The 24,373-nt window shown below is 37.0% G+C and overlaps 2 protein-coding genes across 6 annotated transcripts in view; one reads left to right on the top strand and one right to left on the bottom strand.

Annotated features, from left to right (window-relative positions):
* LOC126971831 (guanine nucleotide exchange factor DBS-like) overlaps positions 1 to 24,373 on the bottom strand; it is a 186,873-nt gene that overhangs the window by 92,294 nt on the left and 70,206 nt on the right. For all 5 annotated transcript variants that reach the window (XR_007730999.1, XM_050818265.1, XM_050818268.1 and 2 more), the window contains exons 5-11: positions 22,781 to 22,914; positions 20,211 to 20,330; positions 18,385 to 18,505; positions 17,094 to 17,244; positions 16,150 to 16,304; positions 15,347 to 15,517; positions 14,353 to 14,502 (exon numbers count right to left, since the gene is read on the bottom strand). Coding sequence is in view for 4 of the 5 variants with exons in the window: in XM_050818265.1 (XP_050674222.1) it covers positions 14,353 to 14,502; positions 15,347 to 15,517; positions 16,150 to 16,304; positions 17,094 to 17,244; positions 18,385 to 18,505; positions 20,211 to 20,330; positions 22,781 to 22,914 (1,002 nt within the window). In the remaining variant the exon portion in view is untranslated. The remainder of the gene's footprint in view (positions 1 to 14,352; positions 14,503 to 15,346; positions 15,518 to 16,149; positions 16,305 to 17,093; positions 17,245 to 18,384; positions 18,506 to 20,210; positions 20,331 to 22,780; positions 22,915 to 24,373) is intronic.
* On the top strand, positions 17,527 to 18,532 carry LOC126971856 (E3 ubiquitin-protein ligase CCNB1IP1-like). The gene has a single exon (XM_050818366.1). It carries the CDS (start codon positions 17,532 to 17,534, stop codon positions 18,315 to 18,317), a length of 786 nt encoding a protein of 261 aa, XP_050674323.1. The 5' UTR covers positions 17,527 to 17,531; the 3' UTR covers positions 18,318 to 18,532.

Below are 24,373 nucleotides of genomic sequence, written 5' to 3'. Positions count from 1 at the left end.
AAAAAAAACTAAAAAAAACACGCTAAAGAGCAAAACCTCTCTTTGGTTTTCGATAATATTCTAATATAAGATAAATCGGTTAAAGATAATGGTTGAAATTTAAAATTAACATCAATTCCTGCCTTATCAACGATAGATGAACTCTATATAAAAAAACAAAAAAATCTTATTTTGCAAATTGTAAAATGAATTTGTTTTTTCAAATTAATGTATTGTCATCGGTTCTCGATAAATCTACGAAGTTTGAACGAAATGTGGCCGTTTGAAGTGGGTCAAAATCGCGCCCAAATGAGTCGGTTACAAACAAATATACATACAGCTTATAAAAAGCTTGCAAGAAAGCACGGAAGTTGAGCAAACTACACGTTACAACTGGTTAAGGGCTAACTTGGCATTTATCCAACATGTTTGCCATTTCCAACTTTCCTGCGCTGCAGGCCTAAAAATGTTACTTTGTAATTAGTTAGGTCGTTACGTAAAACAGTTAATTTTTACTTTCCAACACGGAAACGTTGATAGATTTAATTAACAGTTGATGGCTCAATGGCGCAATATCTTGTCCATGTGTTTCGGTTTCTATACTTTTTAGTAGACCATAGAGTTCTTAAAAATTCTACGATTTATCTAGTTATAATAATAGTAATAAATAGTTATACTAATAATAATAGTTATATTATCTGTATCTTTAATATCTGTTTTCTTATGTATAAAATGTATAATACTTATTTATTTCATATAAAACATTACTGTGCCCTTGCAGGGCGTCACATATTGTTTATCCATCTTATGTATACCATACCGCTCTTTTGTAAAAATGGGATAAATGAAGAAGAATGGTCATCTGTAATAATGATTTCATGTCAAGATTAACAATTCGTATGAATAATATAATAATTAAGCTTTGAGTTGGTCGTAATACGAAAATAATTAAATTTGAACGTTATTTGTGATACGTGTGTTTCTCTAAGAGGATTCGTTCTTATCCCTAATAATTAATATATAAAAATGAATTGCTGTTCGTTAGTCTCGCTAAAACTCGAGAAAGGCTGGACCGATTTGGCTAATTTTGGTCTTGAATTATTTGTGGAGGTCCAGAGAAGGTTTAAAAGGTGAATAAATAGGAAAATGCTGCTAAATTAAATAAAAACAACAAATTTATTTTTCCTTTGATGTGTTATCATAATTTCTATGAGAGAATTCACTGACGCACGGTTTGACAGTTCTGCTGTGAAACAATTTCATTACGACAGCAGGGTGCATATTTTACGAAGTAATTTTTGATGTTATGATATATTATTGACAAATTCATATAAAAACATTATTTTATTTATTATCTATAGAACAACGTCTGTCGGGTCAGCTAGTCCCTAATAATTATATCCCGTAATAACGATAACTTAATTAAATTAACACACACGCACACATTTTACCACTTTGGAAGTGTCTCTCGCGTAAACTATTCAGTTTAGAAAAAAATTATATTAGAAACTTCATATATCATTTTTAAAGACATATCCATAGAGAGTGTGGGTTTAATGAAAAAATATTTTGAGTTTCAGTTCCAGGTATGGGGAACCCCCCAAAATTTACTGTTTATTTTTACTTTCTTGCGGTTATTAATCTTAATGTGCTTCACATAATACATCCACTTACAAAGTATCAACACTATAGTTCTTATAGTTTCGGAAAAAAGTGGCTGTAACATACGGACGGACAGACAGACAGACATGACGAATCCATAAGGGTTCCGTTTTCGTTTACCGTTCAATGCAGGATAAATAAACATGCGAATTACCGTGAAAAACATAAACATGTTAAAGTGTACACCGCTATATAGTTACTTAATATTATAAATGTGAATGTAAGTTTGTTTGTTACGCTTTTACGCCGGACCTGATTTTGATGAAATTTGGTACAGCGATAGATTATTGCTTGGGAAAGAACATAGGCTACTTTTTATGCTGAAAAAATCCATGGTTCCCTTGTGATTTCTGAAAAACTGAAATTCACATCGATGAGTTATAACTATTCCAATTAGGTTAGAATGTTAAGTTTGCCATAGCAATCATCCTCGAAATAAGATTCATTTAATATGTAGAGAACGGGAGCGAAAACGGTAACCGGCATTGGAATAGGACATGAGATAATCTTCAATTCCAAACTTGCTTATTATTTATTAAAACTCTTTATCTACGCGGACAAAGTCGCAGTCATCAGCTAGTATTGAAAATATCTCAAAGATTACCTCCGTAGATCTGTCTAATGATCAAATTAAACTGCGTAATTAATAATCAAATGTGTACGTGTCATCATCGTTAAGGCGACACTAAATGCCGGCGACCTTGAGCGATTTGAGTTCACGAATCCTAGGTTACAAAGCCAATATTTTCAAAATTCTTGCGTCGAAAATGTAACATTTCAACAGGTGCAAACAGTTTAATTGCTGACAATCCTCATTATTGATTTCTAATCTGAATAAATGTACCTACACAAAAAAATTAAAAGCTATAAGAACAACTTTTATGAGAGTAGTATACTAAACAAATTCAGCATGCCGAGAAAAAACTTGTTTAACTGCAAAGAAAACTGGTATTTCATAATAGCTCTGGAGTACTAACTTTAACCAACAGCAAGCATTAGCAACCTACAAGTAAGACTTAAGGGTATGTGTAACAGGATAGTGTTCATAGCTCCAAATGCTATATTTTCACCACAAAACTTGTCTAAAAACACCTTGTTTGTGTGTTTTCTGTTTACCCTTCGCCTTAACCAACGACTTATGGAAAGCATGCGCGTCTAGAGGATACACTCACGTTATAGAGACGTGTTATGAAAGTTTTGCGTCAGTTGTATCCTTATCATAGATTTAGAATATACTAGTCTATAAACGACCTGACAGACCGATAATTGGTGAACAATTTTGATTTGTCATTTTTTTTTATGGAATAGGAGGACAAACGAGCGTACGGGTCACCTGGTGTTAAGTGATCACCGCCGCCCACATTCTCTTGCAACACCAGAGGAATCACAAGAGCGTTGCCGGCCTTTAAGGAAGGTGTACGCTTCAATGTGTGCGATATTCATTTTTAAAGTGAAACTTTTATTACATTCGCAGCAGCTGACCGTGTAGTGTATAGACTATTGAATGAAACCCAAAATATTGTTTTCAGTTTTTTAATATATGTATATAATCTAAATAATTGTTAATATTATGTATGTCGTACTCTCCCTGATTAAAAATATTGTTTTAAAAGTATTGGGAATCAGTCATCCCATGTAAACTGTATACTATATATACATGAAAAAGAATTGTAAGTATTCAAATTTCATTTTTAATCCTTTTCATTCAATATTTTTAACCAGGGCTAAGACACAGAGTTCAATAAAAATATTAGTTGGAGACTTAGTCTACTTTTATTATTTCCCATTATCATTCAAATTTTCCAAGTATAAAATTAAGATTGATAAAACGATTTTTATGGAGTATTATTCCAAAAATGTTTAGTTAAATGTCTATACTGTGAAAAAAATTTTCACTTTTACTGTGGTTTTATAAAACCACACAATACTATTTTTTTATTTGGAGAGAATGGTTATTTGTCTAGTCCAGGACACCGCGTCCAGTATTCAACTATTGTGTTCGCTACTAATACTTGTAAGTTCTTAACGCGAGTATTACCAAAGAATATATTATACTAGCTGACCCGACAGACGTTGTTCTGTATGTAATAAATAAAATAATGTTTTTTTATGAATTTGACAATAATATAACATAACATCAAGAATTGCTTCGTAAAAATGCACCCTGCTGTCGTAATTAAATTGTTTCACAGCAGAACTGTCAAACCATGCGTCAATAAATTCTCTCATAGAAATTATGTATGGACACATCAAAGGAAAAACAAAATTGTTGTTTTTATTTAATTTAGCAGCATTTTCCTATTTATTCACCTTTTAAACCTTCTCTGGACTTCCACAAATAATTCGAGACCAAAATTTGCCAAATCGGTCCAACCGTTCTCAAGTTTTAGCGAGACTTACGAACAGCAATTCATTTTTATATATATATATATATATATATAAAAGTAGCTATCATGAATGGTGATTTCATTATAATAATAATCACTTTGAATTAGATTGTTTGAGCGTCTTAAGGACGCTTATAAAATTTAAATTTGGATTGCAATGACCTTCAATATGCTTTGCTTTTTATGTTTCTTCATATTTAAAATATCGGTCGGATCTGTGAAGTAGGTGACAACAAAGCTCGGGCGTGCGTCCCTGCTCGTGAATGAGTGGATTTGATAGCCTCTCTGTAGAGGCCGCCGCGCGTAGGTACTTACGATTTTGATACCTACACGGGGAGTGAGACAGGCCTGGTATTACAAACATCACCTGGGAGCAGGGTGTAGTCACCAAGGACGGTGTTACACTTATGCTTTAGTGGGCCGCAATTGCAGAGGAGATGGAGAGGCGTTTCATCGGCCTCAAGACAAAATCTGCAAGTTTTTTCGTTTTTTATTGCAATCACACTGAGGTGCCTATTCAGGCAACAGTGCCCTGTTAGCATCCTGGTATAGTAATTTTTTCCTGTTCAATGATAGGACTTCATGCGCGTATCTGTTGTTGAATGCCGTTATCAGTGCTTTGGAATGGTTTAAACCTGTTGAGTTGCTCCAGCTTTTAAGCGTGCTTCTTGTTGACATTGGTGTCTCAGGGTGTGTCGGATGGTGCTCTTAGGTAGTCCAAGTGGGTTCCTCACCATATTGCACTGCTCGGCCATTTCATTGACTATAATTCCGGCATGCCCATGGGGTCCCATCTATCTGAGAATCACCCTGTTTTTATGTCGAATGAGTTTAGACATTTGATGCAATTTTTGACTAATTGTGACGCCGTCAAGTCAGCGTCTAAAGCCAACAATACTGCCTGACTATCAGTTTTGGTTGAAGTACCCTTTTTAGATATTGGTTTCCACGCATTCTAAAATGGCGTATACCTCTTGAAATATGGAGGCAAAACCCAAACTGTGTGCTGGTTTAATATTCCAAAAATAAGGAAATTTTCTATGCGTAGCTAACTGCTCGACTTAATTCAAAGTGTACCGATGATCTAGTCAAGATTGCCGAAACAGGTCGGATGAGGCCTCCCCCAAAGACGTCCACGACGTACGGCCTTTGTCCAACATTTGACATCTCTTAGCATTTAAACACGTGTAAATGTGACTGTATTTTTTTCATAAGAATTTTGCGTAAAAGTTACATTTTACACGTTTTCAGAGGTCTGACGTGCTCCTACAAAGGTCTTCTTCTGGTTAAGTAAATCAATTATAAAAAATGTCACTTTTATCCAAATACCTTATGAAAACAACCTCACGCATTTATATCCTTTTAAAACTATAATATGTGTAACACTCGCGCTAATTAAAGAAAACACTATAAAAACATAAGTTATTATTACAAAATGAAATAATTAATACTTACTACTATTAAATTAATTAGTATAAATTTGGAGGAATTTGTACAACAAATTCCGGCCGAGCAGAGTTCCGCTGTGAAGCAAACGTATAATTTAATAACAAAAAAACCGTGAAGTAAGGAAGTGCGTGCTGCAGTCCTCGTGTGTACTTTCGAGTATTAATTAATACATATCTACATTTATAATAATAATGTCCAGAACGAATATCTTATTCTCTCAATAATTTCCATCAAATTAAAATGGTATTCAAGAGAAAACAATCCCGGGCTAACTAACGGTCTTTTAAGCCTGTAGTTATGATGCCTCTGCAATTTTTCGTAGGCAACTTGACTCGCAAATTTTTCCTTCTTTTTTTATAAGAGAGGAGGTCAGACGAGCATTCGGGTCACCTGATGTCAAGTGATCACCACCGTCCATATTCTCTTGCAACACCAGAGGAATCACTTTTTTTATGAAAACAAGCGACGAGACGAGTATGACGTTCAGCTCATGGTAATTGATACGCCCTGTCCATAGCAATGCAGTGCCGCTCAGGATTCTTCAAATTCCCCAAATTTTCTGAGTGGCACTACAACTGCGCTCGTCACCTTGAGACATAAGATGTTAAGCTCATTTGGGCTGTAATTTCACTAGCTACGGCGCCCTTCAGACCGAAACACAGTAATGCTTACACATTAATGCTTCACGGCAGAAAAATACGCCATTGTGGTACCCTACGGTTCAGAATTTTTGGGTTTTTCAATAATATTGATCGGCGCTGCATTGTAATGGAGAGAGAGTATCAATTACCACCAGCTGAACGTCCTGCTCGTCTCATCCCTTATTTTCATAAAAGAAAATCGGAACTGAACCGTCAATTTGTGTTACAAGAATACGAGATTCACCTTTTTGGCTTAAGGTCGCTTCGATTCTATTCTCGTTTTGTTACGAGAATAGGGCTACAGGGCTGCAGAATTTCATATTAATCGAGTCAATTTAGCAGTAGTAGTAAGGTAGTAGACACGTCTCAATTTTATTTCTCAAGTAAAATATGACCGTGCGGCGTATTTTAAGATACGTGCGAAGATATTACATTCCGCTTGTGTAAGCTTTACAAAGATGGGTGGCTAAGATAAGCATTTAGAATCTTTTCATTTCTATTAACTTCGAAGACTCATTTAATTCTGTTTGCGGTTAAAAGTTATCCCGCAGATACCTATGTTGTATTTTACTTACTAAAAATAATACTTTTATGAGACCGCTGTGTTGAAAACGGCGTTCATTCAGTTTGGTTTTCACGCTGATACGCAATACTAACCCTTATTTGTATGCAAGACCCATACCCAAGACCCAAGGCTAACTTGTGCTCCTCTTCCATAAAAAACTATGAACTTATGCACCTATGCACACAACAAGTGATTCTTCTTTTGCGTAACAAAACAAAAGTCCTAAAATAATTTTATTCCTCGTACATTAAGTTTGTAGAAAGAACAATATTGTAATAAAGAAGGTATTAAATACAATCAAAACAAAATTACGTTTATTTAAATATATGTTTGCGCCGCAATTGTCTATTCTCTATGTTGTAATTTTTTGTTATGGCAAGCTATAGTGCAGATAGATTCCTGTAGATAATACAGAGATTACCAACAGACGCATTAGTATCTGATTGGCTAATATAACGCTAATTGACTCTCGCGCGGGTAATAATCAAATGTCACCGGCCACTGATACAGTCGCACGCATATTCGTTCATCAGTGTTCACCGACATATTCGCGTCGCATCAAAGTACTCTGTGTAACGCATTCATTCACCAAACGCCGAGCGGACACACACTTTAGCACCTCAAGAAAGTTCCTATAGGAATTAGCGGGGGCCCCCAGCAGACCATCTCTTCCTCGGAACAAATTTTTATTTTAAATGTCATATGTTTTCCTGCGCACGCGCTTATACAATTTTAAAGAAATCATTTTTTTTTACAAGTTTATACATTTTTGCAATTTATTGAATTCTCGTCCATTGGTTGTGGTTCAGTAGACATACAAGTTACAAGAGTTTGTAGGTGAAGTATGATGCAAATTGTCTAGTTGAACAGCTAACGTCAGGGCTCTTTGCGCATCGATGTTAATTTTTGTCATGATAATTTTTAAAAAAGTATAACTTATAAAATAACCTTCGCATACTTGTTGCTTTGAAATCACATCATTGTATAATTAATTGTAATTTAAATTTTGTTCTCTGTTTACCTACATTTATTTTTACATTGATATCTGTGACCTCTGAATCCGTCGGAGTTAATTCAAAATCGGAAGACGAAAAGGAATTTAAGGTAATTTCAACCTCCAGCGTGTTTATCTGTACGAAAATTTTAATGAAAATTGGATATTGTTTTCGGATGTTGTAATTACCTACTTTATAAGGCTACCTCTCGTGTAACTTCGTGTTGCAAGGTTATATTATATCACAATAGATATGTACCTGTAAGTGTCAATGATTTGCTTGCCACTTCTCATTACAGCTCAACCTTTTCTGGTGGTGATAACAGTTTACAAACAAAAAAAATGTTTCAAATTAAATTATTAATCATTTATTAATAATATAAAATGTTATCAATAATAATAATATTTATTTCTAACTCGGCGATGAAGATTGATGGAAAAAACGTTATAAAAAGGTCGGGAGAACATATTTTTTTTTATGGAAAAGGAGGACAAATGAGCGTACGGGTCACCTGGTGTTAAGTGATCACCGCGGCCACATTCTCTTGCAACACCAGAGGAAACACAGGAGCGTTGCCGGCCTTTAAGGAGGGTATAGGCTTCATAACATCACGCTAGACCATGCAGACATAGTATTTCTGCTGTTTTATAACGTCCACGCAGGCGACATCGCGCGCAGCAGCTAGTGAGATAACGAGGCGCTATAAATTTAATCATTTAACAAATGTGTCAGTTAGACAGTTAAATCATAGATATAATATGTTTATTTACGCGACATGTAGCGTGAAAGTAAATAGAAGTAAACTCGAACTCTGCTTTCGCACACTTTCCACTCTTGACACGAGTTTTTTTGCAAAGATTTAAATTGCGTCTGCGAATTAATTCTTACGCCTGACTCATACATTATGACTTCAATGGTTAATGACTGTCGATAGTATTCATAATCGCAAGCTCAAACTCATGGGATTTAAGGACACCAACAATGGCAGTCCAGTTATTTCTGCTAATAAAAAAAGGTTTGTGTGGTTTTTTCGCAATATAGACATTTAACTAAAAATTTTTGGAATAATATTCCATTAAGGGTATAAAAATCGCTTTATCAATCTTAATTTTATACTTGGAAAATTGGAATGATAATGGGAAAAATAAAAACAAACAAAATAGCGTGGAGCACTGGCACAAATGAGTAATAGTCTTTACACTACACGGTCAGCTGCTGCGAACTATAGGCGCCGCCCGACCGTCAAGCGACATGCAACACACAGCCGAAAAAGTTTGAGACAACGTAATAAAAGTTTCACTTTAAAACGTGTGCATATCGGGACGCCCGACAGAAGTGATATCTTAAACTAATCTATGTTCAACTATCTAATATTTTAATTGTTTAACTTAAATTTTATGTATATTAATATGAGAATGTAAGAAAAGATTATTTATTAATGAAATATATTTTATTCTTAGTTACAATTCTTGAATATGTACATTAGAATTTTGTGTATGTACATTATTAGTATAATTATTTAATCCTATAAAAGTAACAATTGGTTAGAGTGAGAGAAGAGGATCCTGCCTACCGCTCGCTGCAGCTGCCGTATGCGTGAGAGAAAGGGAAGCTAGACAGACTGGCGCCGTAACGAGTAACGTTACGGAGCGGTTTATCCCCAATAAGAAGATATCACTTCAAAAAAATATATCTCCTTTCAAATAAAACAGGTTCTTCCTGCTAAAATAGATCAAATTTAAACTATCTAACTGACAAAAATTTCTAGCAATCCCAAACCAACAAGCCTTATATAAGATTTTAGCATCATAATAGACGCAGTTAATTTCCTACTAATTTTAAGTCGAGATTCTTGGCGGTATTTAATAGCCACATTATTAATAAGGTGCATAAAGATTATTACGTAAATATGGAAATTTAATAATTAACATAGATTTTATACGATAAATGGCTTCTTATTGAAGCCTATCAAGAAATAATAAAACAGAGGTCGGTAATAGTGAAATAAGGTCACGTTACGTCGTGTTAATTAAATAATAACAGAAATTTAAAATTTCCCCGCCCACTAAATGTGTGGCGGTCCTCCTCCACAGTGCAGTTTTCAAGGAACTTTCTTTCACGTACTACAAAGCTGTGGAATGACCTTCCTCGTGCGGTGTTTCCGGGACGATACGACATGGGTACCTTCAAAAAAAGCGCGTACACCTTCCTTAAATGCCGGCAACGCTCCTATAAATCCTCTGGTGTTGCAAGAGAATGTGGGCGGCGGTGATCACTTAAGATCAGGTGAATCGTACACTTTAAAAATTTTTTTTTTTTTTATACAGACTTATCGGCTGAATTTTGCTTAGTAAAATAGTATAGTATTTTACATTTTTTTTTTAAATTTAAGATTTATTTCGTCGAATTTCCGTATAGACGGATTAGATGGTTATTTTATCAGACGATTGGCGACGAAGTAAAATCCGGCTAAGTTTGAAAACGAACAGTTGCTTAAAACGTGGTGGATTTCGCCTATCTCCGTTTTTTACAAGATTATAGCCGTCATCTGTCAATCTGTGAATGACTGCACGTTTCATACAATCTAGTGATCGCTGTTTTCTTAGTGATTTTCGCTAGGCTGAAAATAATAATTGACTTTTGTTCACGTTTTTGATTATGACACAAATACATCTTATATTTCTTTTGAATTTTTGGAACATGATTTTTATATGTTAATATAATATGGGTTCGAATACCGGTAGGTGCAATCATTTATATGATGAATATGAATATTTGTTTCCGTGTCATGGATGTTTGCTTGTATTGATGTATTTTAAAGTATGTATATTGTATTAAATATATCGTTGTCTTGTACCCATGGTACAGGCTATGCCTAGTTTGGGGCAAGATAATTTGTGTTAGAGTGTGTAAATTTTTTGACTTTGACAATATTATTATTCTTATATGAATTTTTAATTTATTATATCGAGACTTTAAAAATAAGTTATAAACACATAATCACCTTGATCAGAATGCCTTTTCGATTTAAATATTCGGCGAGCGTACACAGTAGTTCTATAAAAGGGCCCAATGCCAGTCACGAACACACAACTACGGCGGGCATAACTAATTGTGATGAAAGTAAATAATCCATTAACAAAAGTTACTTACGTTTCTATATCTTGTTATTTCCTCGGACAAACAATATAATAACAAGACATACAATTACTTTCTATCGCAATAAATTTATCCAAACTAAACCTCGCTATTCCAAAAACTTAACCGAAAGCTTGTTAAAAATATAGTCCTTTTCTTTGTAACTATGCAGGATCTAATTCATATTACTCTCCCTTGAATAGAGTTACCAGGGAATATAACAGACATCAATCAGTGGGAGGCTGCAATGCACAGGATGCCGGCTAGATTATGGGTACCACAACGACGCCTATTTCTGCCGTGAAGGAGTAATGCGTAAGTATTAATGTGTTTCGGTCTGAAGGGTGCAGCTAGTGAAATTACTGGGCAAATGAGACTTAACATCTTATGTTTCTAGGTGACGAGCGCAATTGTAGTGCCGCTCAGAGCTTTTGGGTCTTTCAAGAATCCTGAGCGACACTGCATTGTAATGGGCAGGGCGTATTACTATCAGTTGAACGTCCTGCTCGTCTCGTCCCTTATTTTCAAAAAATCTTTTTTTATGAAATAATCACGAAGAAGTTGACATATTTGTCATAGGGCCTCTTTCAAGGGTGGGGATACTTCGATCTATTTTTGTGTTTATTTATATTTAGATCATATACTGTTAACACCAGGAACAAACAAACTTATAATGCCTGCTACTCGGCTAAGTCGAGTTAGTAAGTCTTTTGTGGGGCGATGTATTTGCTTTTACAAGATCCCAGATAATGTTCAAAACGAAATTCAAAAGAATTTTTCAAAAACGTTTATGTGGTAAAGGTTACTATATCATAAATGACTTAATGATACCACACATTGGGAATGGAGCAACCGCCCACAGGCTATTAAATGATAAATTTTATTGCACGATCTTACATTGTAACCATATCTTTATTAATAAAAAAAGAAGCCCACTGAGTTTGTTGCATCCGTTTTTCTCAGGTCTGAGGCATACTTTTTCGAATGTGTGGTGGTAGTTTTAGACTTTTTTGAAGTGATATTTTATCTCATTTTTGAAAAAAAATATTTGACTATGAATTCATAGATGGGCATGTCAATTTCGCCTATAATTAAGTTATCGCTTACCATATTATGAATGTTATTTTCGATGTTTTATACTGCGTTTTTTGTGTTAGTATATATTGTTGGCGGAATTTAAAAAAAATGGTTTATTTTATGTATTCTCTGAATTATTATCGCCGAAAAATCACAGGAATATACGCTATTACCGGACAAACGAAAAGAAAGATATCCTCTACAGCTTATTTCAGCCACTCAGTATATATATATATCTATCATATCACTATTACATTTTTTTTGGAAGAGTAGGACAATTAAGCGTACATGGTCACCTGATGTTAAGTGATCACCCACACCCACATTTTTCTGCAGCACAGGAATTACCGACTTTTCACTTTCAGGAAGGTCTACGCGCTTTTTAAGAAACCAGCGTCGCATAGTTCTGGAAACAATAACGAAGCTACCAAAACCACTCCGTGGAGGAACGCCTCATATCCAGATGCTGAAGATGATATCAAAATTTGGGGGGGAATCTGTGAAGGTGGAATTCTGCAAGAATCAGGTCAAACATCTTCTAGGAACACTTAGGTTAGAAACTTATTATTTTTTCTGACAGCGCCATCTGTACGAGACATGTCGTACTACGTCAACCTAATGCTCCTATGTTGGTAATATTTTCATTGTTCCTACCTCCTACCTACTTCAAAGTCACCACAAAAAAAGGCTGTTTAAACACAGGTAAGTTCAAAAAAGATTAACATTTTAAGACTGTATGTGTTCGGAAAATAATTATGTAAATAAAAAAAAGAATACCTACCTAAATAGAATTAATAGTAAGGCTTTACATCTATGGTATATACTTATATGACTTCAAATATATTATCAGTTACCGTATTAACGACTGCGTATCTTCAGTATGTGAGTAACTTCCCTTAAATAATATATATTATCTAAGGGAAATAATAAATATAAAATAATTTTTATAATTAATAAATAAATAAATATTTTTGATAATTTTACCATAACGTTTGCAACTCGATTCATATTACATTTAAGCTGACACAATGACACACACTCATATATTTATACAACACACACACTCCCGCTCATAAATAAACTCATAATTTATACAGAGGTTGATGCATTTAAAAAGAGTTCCGAGTTTTTTATCTGCATTGTAATAGTTATTAGTTTGCCCTCTTTACTATGTATCAAATCAAATCAAATCAAAATCAGTTTATTCACGTAGGTCACGGAAATGACACTAATTAATGTCAAAAAAAAATAATATATTTTTCTTATTGAATCTACCGCTACTTCGTAAAGGGTTGAGCTAATGAGATGAAGTAGCAAGCTCATTGCCACTCTTTTATATCAAGATATACATTTACATCGATTTACAAATCATTTCAATTACAATATAATATGTAAAATGTAAAATGATGCAACAAACACACTCAAACGTCAAATAGTCAATGTCTTACACGAGTAAGTCAAAAAAGTAAATGTAAATTAATACAAAAGTTATTGAGTACAGTAGCTGCATCATCCACATACACCATAAATCAATAATGGTATTCTGTGACCATTTTATAAGCGATTATAAATAAATAAATATGTATATATCCATCCATATATATCCCACCTTACACCTTAGGGAGATGGGAATAGCTGAAAACCAGCGCTGCATGAAAATATTATTTCAAGCAGCATAAGCTGAGCCTACTCCCTTTTGTCTTAATGTATGTTTATAATAAGCTGATATTGTATACTAAATTAAGTTCAAGGCAATAAATTTTATTATTATTATTATTAAGTTAAACAGCTTGTCTTTGAACAAAGGCCTCTTCTGAAGATTTCCACGCCTCTCTGTTTTTTTTTATTTAATTTTTATGTTAATTTGGATCCATTTAGACCCAGCGACTCTTTTTACATCTCTTGGATCGTCTGACATAACAGACTGGTATCCTACTAAACATCATAAGTACTTTAAGTTAATATTATTATAAATATTATAGTTATAATTTAGTGTACAGTTGTGTAGATAATTATTTATTTTGATTTCTTTTGTGTTTTTATTGTTTAAATGTTGTTAATTAAATTAACTCCAACTAGACATAATTTTAGAACATTATTTATTTCTTTTTAATTTCAATTAGTATTTTTTAAACAGTTTTTTCTAAGTACTGTAAGCATTATTGAATAGCTGAAAGTTTTACATAGTAAGATGTGGATAGCGTTATCTGACTACAATTTTAATAGTCTTATACGTTATTTCTTTGTGTACCTACTATGTAAGTAGTACTGGTTTGCTTTTCCTAATTAAATAAAATAGTCTTATGTAGGCCATACACGCTACGGTCTACCGGAGAGGTAATCTGTGCAGGTTATGCCTGCGCAGGTAGACCGGAATGTGTGTGGGAATAGACCGTCTACAGATTACCTCTCCGGTAGACCGTAGCGTGTATGGCCTACATTAGTGTATATTAACTGACCTGTACTGCGGGCGCGTCGAGTGTGACGTCACGGGCAGCGCTCTGTGGAGGCACGCTCTGTATGGGACGCGCCGGCTTGGTCGCAGCTCGCTGCAGGGTCGCTCGCTTCACGGACACCATCAGCCAAACGTCGTCCACACGTTGGGATACCTACCACGAATAACGTAGTAATATTTTTTTAATTTAAAGCGGGCATAAGGGTAAATTGTTCACCTCATCACCGACACTGTAATAGTCTTTTAGCTGATAGTATGCTCTTCACTTGAAGGGAGGGGCGTAATAAAAACTTTTATTGCTTGCCGAAAAAAGGCAAGGAGATTGTATATTTAATTTGAATTGTTTGTAAACATTTTGGAAAAACAGGTAGATAATTATGATGAATAAATATTTCTTTTAATTTTATGCAAACATTTTTTTTCATATGTGAGAAATTTTTACCCTTCGTAAGGGCCCCCAAGCAAATTTATATACGGGGCCCCGCCAAGGCACGCTACGCCACTGCTTGAAGGCCTCTAAACTGCCGCTTTCAAGATCGTACCTCTAGTTTTAGATTATTTAGAATCCACGTTTCACATTTACGAAAGTCAATCTTCTTCAACCTTGATCTACCCATTACTGTCTTTGTCTGTTTTCGGCATCCAGTCCTTCCCAGTATTCTTGCTGGCTGTCTCCCAACATTCCTGAACCCCTTTCGTGGTCTCCACTCCAACAACTTTTTACCCCATCTTCCATCGGACCTACGACAAATATGGCACGCCCACTTCCACTTCCTAGAGGCTATGGTTTTTGCTATGTCATAACAGTTAGTCTCGTTTTCTTGCGGATTTCAGTGTTCCCGACGTGATCGCGTAGAGAAATCCCCAACGTAGTTCTTTCCATAGCCCTTTGGGAGACTAGTAGTCGGTGGACGAGCTGCCGAGTCAGCGTCCAGAGAAAGTCAATACTAGGGTCTAAATCAATATAGAATTAAACACACAAAACTGAATGTTCATACCTGAGTAACAAGCGCCCTAGTCTCCTGGGTTGCTGACTGCATCAGCATGTCTCTGAAGCCGTCGGGCGAGGTGAGCTCGAAGCTCTTGGCGTCTTCCAGCAGTTTGTCTACGGCTATAAGGCCCCCTTCCCCCGCCAATATCTCCACACCAGTCGTGCACCATTCGTTTGCCTGTAAAAATATCATAATAGAGTATATTGAAGAATTTTTTAAATATAATTCTTTTATTGTAGTTTGGTTTGAACTGATGGTCTCGTTACCAATACTGTAAATAAATAAAATCTAAATGTGTGCTGGGACATATAGTAGAATTCAAACTTCAATGGACAAACTGTTATGTTTTTAAAGTGATAACCCTCACTTCAAGGATTAATACACAAATAAAATTTGAAAAACAAAATTTAATGAACGATGCGGGACTCGATCCACGACCTTCGGCGTTCCGCGCCGGTGCTCTAACCAACTGAGCCAACCGTTCGAGTGACGGTACGTTAAAAAAATCTTGTATGCTCTATAATTCTCAGCTTGTACAGTAAATCCTGTAGATGAAGGCACATTTTGTTTTTCAAATTTTATTTGTGTTTCAATGGACAAAGTTAAAAAAAATATTTCAAAGTTTCCCGTCAAAATTTAAAAACAAATATTTCAAATAAATATATTTAAAAAAAAATCCAAGAAAACATTCCATAAAATGTTATTTAAAAAAGGTAGGAACAAAGTTTTTTTTAATTCAATGTGTAGCTACGGCCGAATCCCAAACAGCCGCCGCCATAGACAATCATCATTAAAATATATACACTTACCTTATCTATCCTGTCCATGAGTTCTCTTGCTTTCGTCAGTAGTAGATTTCGTTTTTGTATTTTTTCAATAAGTAATGCGCTCGTTCGTCGCAGCTCTTCACATTTGGACTCGATGTGATCAACTGAACTTAGCGGGTCTTGCATTAACTTCTCACCTGCACAGATAATAAATAGATAATCTGTGTTTTATTTTTTTGTTTCTTATAAATCTATTGTTAGTGTCATACAATGTAAAATTCACAATTTTATGTCATATGCAATATGCATTATGACGAGACGAGCGGGACGTTTATCGGGTGGTAATTGATACACCCTGCCCATTACAATACAGTGCAGCTCAGGATTCATGAAAAACCCCAAAAATTCTGAGCGGCACTACAACTGCGCTCGTCACCTTCAGACATATGATGATAAGTCTCATTTGCCCAGTTATTCTACGGCGCCCTTCAGACCATAATGCTTACACATTACCGTTTCACGACAGAAATAGGCGCCGTTGTGGTACCTACCCATAATCTAGGCAGCATCCTGTGCAAAGGAGCCTCCCACTGGTAATTCAATTCATAACAAGAAGCCTATACAGGAAAATCCCACAGGATCTTTTACTTCGGTAGATTATAATTAAATGGAATTGTTTACGGACGAGTATCACATGCCTGACATAAATTCTTGACCTATTGCTGAATGTCGTCGTAGACAGATAGCAACATATTATTTAAATAAAAAAAAATATGCATGCAAATATATCATATACAACATGCATATCTAATATTTATTAAAGAATATACTGGGGGTTCGAAAACTAGCTCCACTCACATCGAGTATTTTGAATTATATTATTTTTATTGTTTGTTAATATAAATTCATATTTGATCACTGATTTTTACGTATGAAAATGGTACAAGCCTTGATTATTTTAAATACGAGGCAGAAAAAATAAGTACCTTCTTCGATCACCACTGTTGCAGCATCAAGGTCACAGTTGCACATTTTTTCAAAATTATTAGCTTCTTCAATGAGGTCATCAACACGGTTTGCAGTTTCACCAACTTCGGTCATATCGCAAGCGGTCTTTAGATGATTGTCTAAAGTTGCCTGAATAAAAATATTTATCTATTAATGTATTACATAAAAGACATGATAACTGCATACAGGTACACATAAAACCTCTTTCAACGAAACTCTTTTTAATGTGGTGCTTAGTAAACACACCATGAAAAAAAAATATGTAAATGACAACTAAACGTCAGACAAGAATGTTTACAAATTATTGCATGAAATAATTGATTCAATATCATTATTAAATGATTGATTAAACTTTCTTTATTAATTGTTATAAAATTATTATAGTTTATATATTTAATGTGAAAACTATTTTTAAGATGAGTCTAGATATTGTGTGCAATTTTCGTAAGTGTAGAAGATCATTAACAAGTCAAGCGTGGGTAACAACATGTTCACACGCTTTTTGCGTTGAACACGGAAAACGGGAATTTAAGCGGAACACCGAGAATTCATTAACTTGTCCTGCGTGTGGAAGCGAATTACGCGATAAATTCGACGTAATTCAAGCTGATCTCAAACCGAGCGAAACATTTAAGTCGATAGTGTTAGCAGGCTTAAAGCCAGATACAATAATGGATGTTGCTATGAGAGCAATGTCGTTTTGGTCTTATCAAATTGAACAGGAGACGTTATATCACGAGAGTGTTGCTAAGCATTCAAAAGAAAAGCTTGAATGTTTAGAAGAGGTAAATAACATAAATACACAAAAACTCAAAGCTGAGTTAGAAACGTGTAAACGTAAGATAACAGCGCTGCAAACTGAATTTAATAAAAAGAAAAAGCATGCCGAAGAGTTAGCAGCGATGTTGGAAGATAAGACTCGAAAACTGCACAAGTTAACCTACCAACTGGACTTACATAAGAGGAAGGATATCAGAGCGAAGGATTTCGAAGATGATGGTAGTAAGAGAGAGAGGTGTTTGGATATATCTGAAATAGTGGCTAACAAAGTGCCGCGGCCGTCTGAACAATTTGTATTTAAACCGATGAAAGACAGAGAAGAATCGAATCGCATTCTGTGTTCACCTAAAACGCCTGCATTCGATTTTCGCAACAAAAGCAGTCATAATGCTAGTTTTCAGTTTAGGCCAGTACAATTTTAGCAGTGATTTTTTGAAGAATATGTAAGTGTTAAGTAGACCCTGTACTATAAGAATTAATATAACTCACCTGCATTTGTTTAAAGTTTAACAAAAACGTCCGAAACTTGAGCCAGTGGTTCAACTTCATGGAGTGTTTATGCCAGAAACTGTCAAACTGTTTTTCAGTCTCATCGAGTTGAACGAGTAATCTATAAATAAAAACATGGCTTATTAAACGTTTTTTTATTCGGCAACTTAACTTATAGGAACTAAATAGTTGACACGGAAAGAGATGTATAGTAGATAATAGATGCTCTATCTCACCAAACGAAACCGTGTATAATATCGTTGTCCCTTAGAAGCTTGTTGGAGTATACGCAATCCGAAGCAAACACAACAATATTTGATGTAATTGGTAAGGTGGACTTGGTCTACTAGTCTATCGACAAACACACCGTGCAACAGAGAGGAACATCTCTAACGAAGATACAGCAAGATAGAAAGAAAAGCGAATCTATTGTAGTGTAACCGATTTTGAGTGACAAGTGATAAACAGCCAGCCACACTTGGCATTAGGTCCTTTAAATGTAAAACCACTACCTAATGCACATATTGACAAATCAAAGGTGGTAATGCATCATCTGACTGTTAGGTCGTCTATACCTACTCTAGGTAATTCTATAAGGTTGACATTGTACTGTATAAGGAGTTATTTTTAGGGTCCTGGCAAAGGATATCCCACAGGAACTTTATTACTAAGACTTGGAGTCTTCATCCGTCCGTCCTTCTGTTGGTAAGCGGGCAATTTTTTTTATGGAAAAGAGGACGTAAGAGCATACAGGCTTCTTGCAACACCAGAGGAATCACATGAGCGTTGCCGGCCTTTATGAAAGGTGCACGCGCTTATTTGAAGGTACCCATGTCATATCGTCCCGGAAACACCGCACAAGAAAGCTCATTCCACAGATATGTAGTACGTTAAAGAAAGTTTCTTGGAAACCGCACGAAATGCGTTGTGGAGGAACGCCACACATCCAAATGTTGGGGATGATATCCTAATTTGTTGCGTGTCGTGCGAAGGTGGAATTCGGTGGCAGAAATCAGGTAAAACAGCTCTACGGAACATTCCCCTTGATAAATGCGGTAAAAGACACACAATGAAGCGACGTCTCTACGCAACGCCAAGTGATCCAGCCGTTCACGGAGCACTGGGCAATTCGAGCTGCTTTGCGTTGCAAGCGGTCAAATGGATGGAGCTGATACTGGGGTGCGCCAGACCAGAGATGACAGCAATACTCCATATGAGCCGGACCTGCGCTTTGTAGAGCGCTAGAAAGTGGGCCGGCTTCAAGTATTGCCGTGCTCTATTTATGACATCCAGCTTCCTCGACTCGACAAGGGTTATGAGTTCCAGTGTAGTACCAGGTAGACGAGACGTTTTAAAGGTAGTGCAATCCGGACTTGCCTTCGTCATTTTGTGATGCGTTTACTACTAAGATTGTAGTGTCAGTTTTTTATGCACTTGATGTCGCTTAGTCTTAGTCGTTTTTTGTTTTAGTGTGCATATGTTGCTGAAAATAGAGATTAACAGTTCGCCGCAATTTAATTCGACACCTTCACAGCTCTTGAATCAATCTAGACGTATAAATTATCTGAGATGGTTATATTAAAAATAGTAACGTAAACTAAAACTAGGAATTGTTATAGATAAACGTCATGTAATACGTCACTCGAACGGTTGGCTCAGTGGAAGAGCGCTCGTACGGAACGCGATAGGTCGCGGGTTTGAGTCCCGCATCGTTCATAAATTTTGTTTATAAATTAATTTGTGTAATTATTCCCAGAAGTGAGGGTTATCACTTTAAAAAATAATTAATTATTAATAGGCTTTGCTTAAGTGAGCGTAACTTGTACCTTTCTACAGCTGCCACGTGACTAATAATATTGTATGTAAGGTTTGGTTTCCGAACTTGGGTTAGCAGCTCTTCACCTTGCGATGTTGCTAATAATAATTCACCTTTTAAAGCATTATACCTGCAAATAAAGTAAATTATAATTAATAAATATTCACGACCATAATTCAACAATTATTCAGCCATCATGACGAAGGATGGTTTTATTCGATGACTATGAATTCTGACTATTAAAAAAAAGCCCGCTGAGTTTCTTGCGCCCATTCTTCTCAGGTCTGAGGCAGTCTCTTTTGAATAGGTGATAGTTTTTGACGTTCAATAAGTGATTTTGAATCCTATTTTAATTTGAATTTTGAATTACATTGATGAAAATATAAATAGATGTGAGTCAACTGCGCAATGCTCTATGGCTTCAGTTGTTCGCAGCCAATTCAATTAATTAATATAGTTTTTTTACTTCCATAACTACGGGGCATTGAAAAGCCGAAAAATACGGATGTGATCTGCTAACAGCAGTTTTTTTTTATGGAATAGGAGGACAAACGAGCGTACGGGTCACCTGTTGTTAAGTGATCACCGCCGCCGACACTCTCTTGCAACACCAGAGGAATCACAGGAGCGTTGCCGGCCTTTAAGGAAGATGTACGCGCTTTTTTTGAAGGTACCCATGTCGTATCGTCCCGGAAGTTCATTACACCACACAACGAAGTTCATTCCACAGCTTTGTAGTACGTGGCAGAAAGCTCCTTGTAAACCGCACTGTGGCGGACCGCCACACATCCAGATGTTGAGGATGATATCCTAACTTGTGGCGTGTCGTGCGAAGGTAGAATTCGGCGGCAGGAATTAGGTAAAACAGCTCTTCGGAACACTCCCCGTGATAAATGCGGTAGAAGACACACAATGAAGCGACGTCTCTACGCAACGCCAAGTGATCCAGCCGTTCACAGAGTACTGGGTCCCCGACAATTCGAGCTGCTCTGCGTTGCACGCGGTCAAATGGATCGAGCTGATACTGGGGTGCGCCAGACCAGAGATGACAGCAACACTCCATGTGTGGCCGGACCTGCGCTTTGTACAGCGCTAGAATGTGGGCCGGCTTGAAGTATTGCCGTGCTCTATTAATGACGCCCAGTTTCTTTGAAGCCAATTTGGCTTTGCCCTCCAGATGGCCACGGAATTGGCAATCGCTCGAGATTTCAAGACCCAGTATTCCGATACTAGGCGAGGCTTTTAGGGAAGTGTTGTCGAAGAGCGGTGATGCGACAAATGGGGTTTTTTTAGTGGTAAACGCGCAAACTTGAGTCTTCTGGGGGTTAAATTGGACATGGTTCAATTTACCCCATTCCGCGACCTTCTCAAGAGAGGACTCGATAGAAAACACAAGTTTCTCCCGGCACTGGTCGACGATTTCCCGAGAGAGACGTGCATGGCCCGTGTATACGGCATCACCAGTGCTGTCATCTGCATAGCAATGAATGTTGGATGTGTCCAACATATCATTGATATGCAGAAGAAACAGCGTAGGAGATAGCACACAGCCTTGGGGCACTCCAGCATTCACGGGCTTCGGGTTCGAGCAATGTCCGTCGACAACGACCTGTATGCTGCGCCCAGTGAGGAAGCTGGAGGTCCACTTGCACAAGCTCTCGGGAAGCCCAAATGATGGAAGTTTAGAGAGGAGCGCCTTGTGTCATGGCCTCCGGTCCTCGACACTAACCTATACGAAACATAGCGGCACTAGGCCGCTACTTCACGCCGGTATTCTGTGCGAGTGTGGTACTTAACCCGGACGAGTCTGGCCCGATTGTGCTGACGTCAAAAGACGGCTGCGTGACTCTCCCACTTCTAAAGTTTGGTGTCCTGTCATAATGAATTGAATGTAAAGGTTCCCATGTGCCCATTCATATTTTTAATCGCGAATAAGGACAAACGAGCGTACGGGTCACCGGATGCTATGTCATCTCTTGCAGCATCATAGGAATCACAGGAGCTTCACCAACCTTCCAAGTTGGTTTAAGTTACTTATTTGATAATTACATTGCGCCACAAACGCTATTATTATGTGTATGAACTGCATGGAGTGCGATCTGCGCTTGACGCCCGCCCACCGAAAATGCCACCCTATCGTTGACTTCTGCTCATTCACTGACACCGTTCAATGTACGAGATCAATGTAGAGATTTAGTGATAACCCTAATTTTTTTTAAATATAAATACATAAATAATAAGTTCTAAAATACTGTTTGAAAGTACTTATTACACCGTGTAATAAATTAGCTAAGGTTAAGAGCTCATTAATAGGTCTTGGTATTCAATTTTACAGTAAAATACCAGACAGTTGTTCCTTATTTGGTTCTGCGCATGCGTGATAAAATTATATTATGTAGGCTCAGCAATTTTGTTATTATATGATTTAAAAGATGGGCTTGGAGTTTCTTATCCGTTCTTCTCCTCATGCCAAAGCCCGTTTACGGACTGATATAGCTTCTTGACGTTTACCAAGTGTTATTGTTGCAATATGATATGTTTTTATCACTCTATAAAAATGTTAATTAAATTCAAACTCACCTAGATTCTTGACAGTCTAACAATTCTTTGGTTTGTGTTGGATCGTTGCCCATATCGCAGTCGACTATTTCATGCATAAACTCGTCCAGTTTTGTTGAAATATCTCTCATTAATGTCGAAAATTTCTCTAAAGCCTGCAATCAGAAGTATTCGTTATTAACTCAAAGTCAATCAATTAACGAGATCTAACGATGTTTCAAATAACTTCAGTTTTCCACACGGCGATCAGCTTAATGTGAAAATTCCCGGTTAGCATCTGGGATTCAGAGCGCAAGGGTATCATCATTAGAAAACAATAGAAAAGCTATACTCCACCACTGTCAAATGGGTAAGGTCAATGCTCTCAAATCGCAAAGCTCTAATCTCCCTCCATGGGACATCACTGGAGCTATACACTACGCGAGGTTGCCCACAAGGTGGCGTTCTTTCGCCACTTCTATGGACACTAGCAGTAGACGAACTACTTAGTAAGCTGGCAGAACTCAGAATTGATGCACTAGGGTACGCAGACGACCTAGTTATTATCGTCAGAGGTTTCTGCCAAAGCTTACTAAGCTCTGTACTGCAAAAGGCGCTAAACACCATCTCACAGTGGTGTACAGCCAACAAACTGACAGTCAACGCAGGAAAGACTGTTATTGTGCCATTCACGAGGAAACGGACACTTAACAAACTGAAGTCTCCCACCTTGAACGGCTCTACTTTGGAATTCTCAGCTGAGGTTAAGTATCTGGGAGTCACATTCGACCAGAAACTCACATGGAATTCTCACATCGACAAAGCCGTGAAAAAGGCTAAAACAACCTTGGGTGTATGTCGACGTCTGGTAGGGAGACATTGGGGAATGCGCCCCAAGATCCTCCTATGGCTATTCAATGCAATTGTGAGACCAACAATCACATACGCCTCCATTGTGTGGTGGAACAAAGCCAACCAGAAAACAACTGCAGACAGACTAAATAGCCTGCAGAGACTTGCCTGTATGTTGGTAACCGGAGCCATGACGTCTTCTCCTGGTGCGGCCATTGAAGCAATGCTAAACCTACCGCCTCTTCCACTGTTCATACAGCAAGAGGCGAAGGCAAGCATGCTGAGGGCAATCGCCCAAGAGGGTTCATGTAACTGGATGTCGCAAACGCTTAGGACCTTAGAGGACTTAGTTCTGCGAGACCACATATTAGGCATGTTACCTGATCAGATGATTCCACAATTAATCTCTGTTAAACACTATATCGTGGAACTACCTTCCAGGGACGACTGGATGAACAACAAAGTCACGTGGAAGGACGGGAGCCTCATGTGGTTCACCGATGGGGCCAAAATGGAAAATGAAGTCGGCTGTGGGGTCTATGGAGAACGCCCCAGGTTTAAATCCAGCACAAACCTGGGAAGCTTTACCTCCATATTTCAAGCAGAGGTGTACGCCATCCTGGAATGCGCGGAAACCAATATCCAAAAAGGCTACTTCAATCATAACATATACATTCACTCTGATAGTCAGGCAGCATTGTTGGCTTTAGACGCTGACTTGACGTCGTCTAAGTTAGTCAATAATTGCGTCGAATGCCTGAATTCATTAGGCATGAAAAACAG

This window comes from Leptidea sinapis, chromosome 24 (assembly GCF_905404315.1).
Source record: "Leptidea sinapis chromosome 24, ilLepSina1.1, whole genome shotgun sequence".
Taxonomy (NCBI): domain Eukaryota; kingdom Metazoa; phylum Arthropoda; class Insecta; order Lepidoptera; family Pieridae; genus Leptidea; species Leptidea sinapis.
Note: the sequence above shows the minus strand (reverse complement) of the source record. Positions and strands in the feature narration are given on the sequence as shown.